General features: G+C 32.9%; 1 protein-coding gene across 1 annotated transcript; it reads right to left on the bottom strand.

Annotated features, from left to right (window-relative positions):
• Positions 1–517: 517 nt before the first annotated feature.
• LOC141724011 (calreticulin) lies at positions 518–4,345 on the bottom strand. Its single transcript, XM_074525997.1, has 14 exons — positions 4,185–4,345; positions 3,142–3,249; positions 2,820–3,012; positions 2,464–2,722; positions 2,310–2,366; positions 2,153–2,200; positions 1,974–2,060; positions 1,834–1,891; positions 1,686–1,753; positions 1,460–1,555; positions 1,329–1,376; positions 1,058–1,087; positions 882–983; positions 518–746 (listed from the first exon to the last, which is right to left on the bottom strand). The coding sequence occupies exons 1-14, from the start codon at positions 4,279–4,281 to the stop codon at positions 735–737; spliced, it is 1,263 nt and encodes a 420-aa protein (XP_074382098.1). The 5' UTR covers positions 4,282–4,345; the 3' UTR covers positions 518–734.
• Between the last annotated feature and the right edge of the window lie 1,901 nt (positions 4,346–6,246).

Genomic DNA, 6,246 nt, shown 5'->3' with positions numbered 1-6,246 from the left:
TATTTGGTTCTAAATTAAACCCCAAATAATTTGATAAGTTAGTTTTTAATTTTTTGATGTCATGAAACCAAACGAAGTTACTGTTTGATTAGACAAACACAAGGCAACAAGTCATTGGTCACATCGCAACAGAAATGAAGATTCAGGCAAAGAAAATATAGATATAATCGTAGTACTTTTTATGCCTCCCGAGTCCTGACTAACTTTATTTGCATATTGTAAATATTGTTATAGTTAAATTATGTTCAGAGTAGTTTACTCTAGCCCGTGCCTGAGATTTCACCTGTGTAAATTAAAAAATGGAACACCCTCGGGCACTCAGGCTCTGACTGCTAGTTCGCTACATTTTTACCGCAACTAAGCAAGTGCTTTGGATTGCTACTGTTTAATGTATTTTGGTTCAAATAGTTTGAAATTTGACAGCTATAAGATTTTCAAACTTCCCACGTAAAGTATATGACAGCCAAAACCAAAGTTTCACAGACTGTTGAATATAAACGGATTAGAACACACAGAATTGAGCTATCACAAACTGTTAAATTTCAGAACCGGTAGTTCGGGTGCAAAGCGATTAAGTATGAATAGATAATTCTGTCTTTTAGTTCTGCCTCAGTTGTTTCATTCACTACAGGAAAAGCTTATGCTAGGCCGATTTCTAAAATAAATTTAAAAACACTTTCACCGGAGTAAACACCTATCTCATATAGTCACGTGAACATAGCACTGCTGAACAGCTATAGCTCATCCTGCAAAAATAAGAAAATATTTGATAAGAGGATGTAGGCCAATCTGGATTGTATGAACCTATTTTTTTCCTTACTTTTTTAAAATAAAATTGCCAACTCAATCTTCATATAAATTCAACAGTAAACCATTCTTACCTTGACATCAGAATCCTCTTCAGCAAGGGGGTCATCTTCATGATCTTCCTTGTCTGACTCAGCACCGTCGGAATCCTCACCAGCATCTCCTTCATCTTCGGCCTGTAAAATAGATACATAATTGTTAAGTCTCAATTCAGAGAATACTTGTACAAAGAGAAGGTATGCAATCTTACATCAGAATCAATTGGATCGTCCTTTGATTCCTGCGTACAGAACCAGAAAGAGTTAGTTTTTCTCAGGTTACCCATGCCTATAACATGTTATGCATCTAATATATAATACAGTCCCTTCACACATAGACAACCATTCTGAGGCCATAAGAGTAGCACTGAATTTCAACATGTGAAAAAAGCACTTTGTTTAATCTGAACAAAGGTCAACTGGGAGATTTTAGCTATCACCGTCATTTATGTATACAATATCCTTCAAAATAAAAGACAGTACCTCAGCCTCTTTCTTCTTTTCTGCCTCCTCAAAAGCTGCTTTCTCAGCCTGCAAAATCAGCATACAAAACAAAACATTAAGAACCTATAAAACGCAGTACAGCAGCGTAACATTAGCGGAAATTATCATACATCTTTGTTCTTGCCCCATGTTTCTTCAGCCACCTTCTTAGCGTAATCCGGATCGTCACAGATCAACACATTGTCAAAGAGGGTTCCAGATTTTACCTGTTAAAGATGTGAAGATGAAGATAAAAATGGTTTACTAGCTTTAATTTTTTATCTTTTGATTACACAAGAATCATGGGCGGTGAAAGCATTTATAGAATGCACCCAACTATGGATTAAAAATAGTTACCTGCCACAATTCAATGCCAACATACTTTAGCTTTGGGAAAACATAGATTTCAGGGTCATCCTTGAAGTCTGCATATTAGAGGAAGATATAGCATTAGTTTCTTCCTGCACAGGACATGTAATTTAAGCAACTCAAAATTGACAGAAACCTGGGTTGTCAATCATAGGTGCCTTCCACTTTCCTTTGTAGGCAGGATTCTTAATTTTCTGCACAGTAAAACAAGTTAATAAATATTGAGATCATACTTTTTAATGAGAATTTATACCATCTCATGTAAAATCAACAGACCTTGGGTGTCCATGGACCCTTGTATTCAGGATTTGGGACAGTTGGGGGTGTCCACTCACCATCTTCCTCATCATCCCAGTCCTCTGGCTGAAGTTGTAAACATAAAGTCAAACAGTTAAAATCTGCTAAAGGACATAAATTGTGCAAAACAGAGAAATTGAAGAATCGTAATATGGTACCTTCTTGGCATCAGCATCTTGTATCTCCTTGGGGATGTCATCATAACCCTGTTTAATAAGACAGGTATCAAGTTTAACAGAATGCTGATTGAGGTATATGCACATCAAATTTAAATGATCAGAGAGTTTCAACATTAAAGAGAATGAGAGCCTGTACCTCTGGTTTCTTATCTTCAGGATCAGGGATAAATTCTTTGTCATCCCAATCTTCAGGCTGCCATTGTTGTGAGTGGGAGGTTCAGTATAATATTCAAGAGTTCTAATGTTAAATTTAAAATTGAACATACATAGGTTAATGCTTAAGCAATTACTTTTTTTGCCTCGGGATCCTTGATTTTCTTTGGTGGAAGAAGATCCCAGTCAGAGTACAAACTTCCGGTCTGCTTTTCCACATTATCAATGAGAATACTGTAGGTAGCATCAGGACGAAGGATGAAGGTATACACATGAGACAGCTGGTCAGTTTCACAAGGAACATCCTTCTTAATCAAGTGGTTTGTGTCATTGTACGTAAGGATAGCATGTACTTTCTTGGTGCTATATCCACAGATATCAGGTCCAAACATGACACTACATTGAGAAACATATAACACATGATCAGTAAACCAGCAGGTATCATCCACAATAAATATTGAGAAAGTAAAGAATATTGACATAAAAGCTTCACCTGTATGGGGTATCACCGCCAAATTTCTTTTGATCGACTTGACCACTAAGCAACTTCATATATCCACCACCACAGTCAAGTTTCTGTTCATGCTTGACCAAAAACTGGAAAACTAATGTTTGGTCTTTGTTGCTGAATTCGGGAAACTCAGCTGATATAGCATAAAATCTATAGTCTTCACTAGTTTGGATACCTGACAACAACCCAAGTTAATATTAATGTCAGAGCCTCGAGTCTAAACTATATAATATCGGAGTAAGTCATATTCTCAAAAAATATCATAATTAATTCAGAAGTCATTTAAAGAATAAATAATGGCTACCTTTGTCGTTAGAGTCTCCATTCCATTTACCAGAAGTGTAATTCCACTCCCCTGCCATATTTTCATCTTTCTTCCAGTCTGATTTAACCCACTTACTCTCCCATCCATCTGAAGTATACCAAACATAAATTAAAAAATTGACATACAATATTAAAAACAGGAGCAGTTAATAATAATTAAAATTTACAATGTAACACCTAATAAAAGGAATAAGCTATCACGTTAATACAACTTCTAGTGTCACAACAAATCTATATTTTATTTTTAGATGAACAAAGTGAACTCTGACTGTTAAATCCACAAATGAGAATTGACATCTCAACGCCCGTACTTAGATCCAGGCATCCAGGTTTTAGCTGGTAAGCATGCCAATTCTTCGAAACTATTATAAATTAGAAACACTAATGAAATACGCATATCGAATGAATAGCATTTCCTGTATAGTTTGATTATCATTTTAAAAATTAAACAGCAATGCATTTATATTTATATGTTTCCAGTGATCAATACAAAGTCAACTACTAGTCATCCACGTCCGAAAAGAAACAACATCTTTCAACATTTTGAGGACAGGTCAAATTGTTCGGATCAGTACAACTATTACAGAACACCAGTTCTCACACTGTATTTACTTTAATACCAAAACTGAAAATACAACACACAAATCATAATTCTCATCACAACTAAAACAGACTCTAACACCATAATGTAGCCGCTTCAAATATCAAAATCAACTCTACTTACGACAACAGTCAAAACGAAACGATCTCAACAAAAAACAAAACCTACACATTCAACTTCACAATTATTCAACCAAATCATAACATTTCAGCTAATTAATCAATCAACACAGCTTAATTCACAGATCTACACCACCAAAACAACAATCACACTAATTTCAAGTATAAAATACACAAAAAACAACAGATCGAGACACATTCGAACACACATTAATCACCGATCCTTCAAAAACAATCAAAATCAACCTCTAAAATGCGTAAATTCACTAATTAAAACAATAGATACAAGTAATATGTACGTACCTTCGAAGCGTTCCTCGAAGAAGACCTTTGCGGAGGCGATCGCGAGTAGAGAGAGAAAAACAAGAGAGAGAAAGCTAGGGTTTAGTCGAGTCGCCATAGCTAAATGATAAGTATTGTGAACTGAGAGAGTGTGTGTGTGTCTAATATATAGTGGTGTGTGTATTGTATAACCGATCTGTTACATTGGGGTTTACGCTAGGGGTAGTTTTGGTATTTTACTTGGGTTGAGGTCTGATGTGGATGCCGGCGATGATGTGGGCGAATGGTATTGTGACATGTGGATTTTCCTTGTCATTGGTGTCACGTTGTTTACCTGGATTGGTTGTTGTGGTTAGGTACATACATATATCTACAATATTCCTTTTCTTTAACTCTAAATTAATTAGCTTTTCATTTTAAGTAATTTTTGTTTTTTCATTTATTATGATACGAGTAATAAGTCTTTTAATAGAAAATTACCGTTTCTATTCGCACAAATATGTCTTTATATATAAATAATCAAGTGATTTCAGAAAAAGGAAAATAATGAAGTGATGTTACAAAAATAATGACTTTCTTAATTAATCTCTCTTTAGGCTAAGAAAGTAATTTGAAATTCTTTTGAGCTTGATTTATGTAATATTCAATTAATATAATTATTTTATTTCATAAAAAATATTGAAACTTGTGATATATTTTTAATCATTTGGATAAACAAATGTTTAAAATTAGAATTTGATAACCACCACATGGATAAACAAGTTTTTGAAAATATTATTATAAAATAAAAGAACTATTGCAAGAGAAAGTCAATGGAAAAATACGAGTTTATAAGAATGGGATTAAACAATGAAATAATCGTAGGGCCTATATGGATTATCATTTAAGTTAAAATGATTGGTATGAGCGATCTAATACTATAGGAAAAAAATAGCAAAGCCTCATATTAAGAAAAACAAAAATCGGATTGGATCCCTATATTTGGTTTTATAAAATGTTGTGATCTAAATTCGGATCCGAATTTATATAAAAAATGGTATCAGGTAAAAAATTGGATCGAATATTCAGTTTGAGTTATTCGGATCGGATATTCTAATTATCAAATTTTTTAAATTGAATATCAGACTAAAAACTCGAAAAATCTGATTTTCGGATTTTTACGCTATCCAAGATTACATGGAATCACGAGTTTATTTATAACCATCAATTTTTAAATATATGTATTGATTTTTCAAATTATGATTTCTATTTACCGAAAATTACAAGCGTGTTAAACAAATTTAATATATATGACAATTTTAAGGGATTTGCATGTTTTTCATTAGAAACATTATCATATACTCCCCCTGTCCCTCCCATTTGTTTACACTTGGGATGTCCCTGCCAATTGTTTACATTTCAAAATTTTCCAAAAATAGTAAAGTTTTTATAATTTTTAAATTAACTACATCCACTAATTTCCTCCACTATATCCACTTTATACATATAATATTAATCGGTCCCACTATTTTACTCATTTTTTCAACTTTTCTCCAATACTTTATCATTTTTCTTAAATTCCGCGCCCCACCCAAATGTAAACATTTGGGAGAGACGGAGGGAGTACATGATTTTCTTTCTAAAATTTAATCAGCTTTCCCTAAAAATGCACTTTTTTATTAAAAGAAGCATTCCGTTTTCTAAAAGCGCATGAATCTGTACGTCACAAATTCATTTCTTATATTCAAAGGCTACTTAGTAAATTCGTACATTCACATTGTTTAATTTAAAACTTAAAAGAGAAGACAACGACCACTAACCAGTGTTCTAAAAATCCCCGATTTTTTTAAAAAAATTCAAATTAATCCCCGATTAATTCTTAAAAAATATTTAGCTGATTTATTTTATTAAATCCGATTAATATTTATAAATTATTTTTGAATTATATATTTCATAATAAATAAGGTAAATATATTAAATATTATTAAAATATTTAAATATATACGATTTTTGGTCCGATTAATCCCCAATTTACATATTAATCCCTAATCGATACCAAAACCAATTAGTACCGATTACCGATTTTTACAATCATGCCACCAAC

Source organism: Apium graveolens, chromosome 5 (assembly GCF_009905375.1).
Source record: "Apium graveolens cultivar Ventura chromosome 5, ASM990537v1, whole genome shotgun sequence".
Taxonomy (NCBI): Eukaryota; Viridiplantae; Streptophyta; class Magnoliopsida; order Apiales; family Apiaceae; genus Apium; species Apium graveolens.
Note: the sequence above shows the minus strand (reverse complement) of the source record. Positions and strands in the feature narration are given on the sequence as shown.

Excerpts from the sequence above, each read along its gene's own strand:
- LOC141724011 (XM_074525997.1), bottom strand. The coding sequence starts at position 4,281 with ATGGCGACTCGACTAAACCCTAGCTTTCTCTCTCTTGTTTTTCTCTCT. Across the intron at positions 2,061-2,152 it reads AAGATGCTGATGCCAAGAAG|CCAGAGGACTGGGATGATGA; the intron begins GTACCATATTAC and ends TTACAACTTCAG. Across the intron at positions 984-1,057 it reads ACGATCCAATTGATTCTGAT|GCCGAAGATGAAGGAGATGC; the intron begins GTAAGATTGCAT and ends TCTATTTTACAG.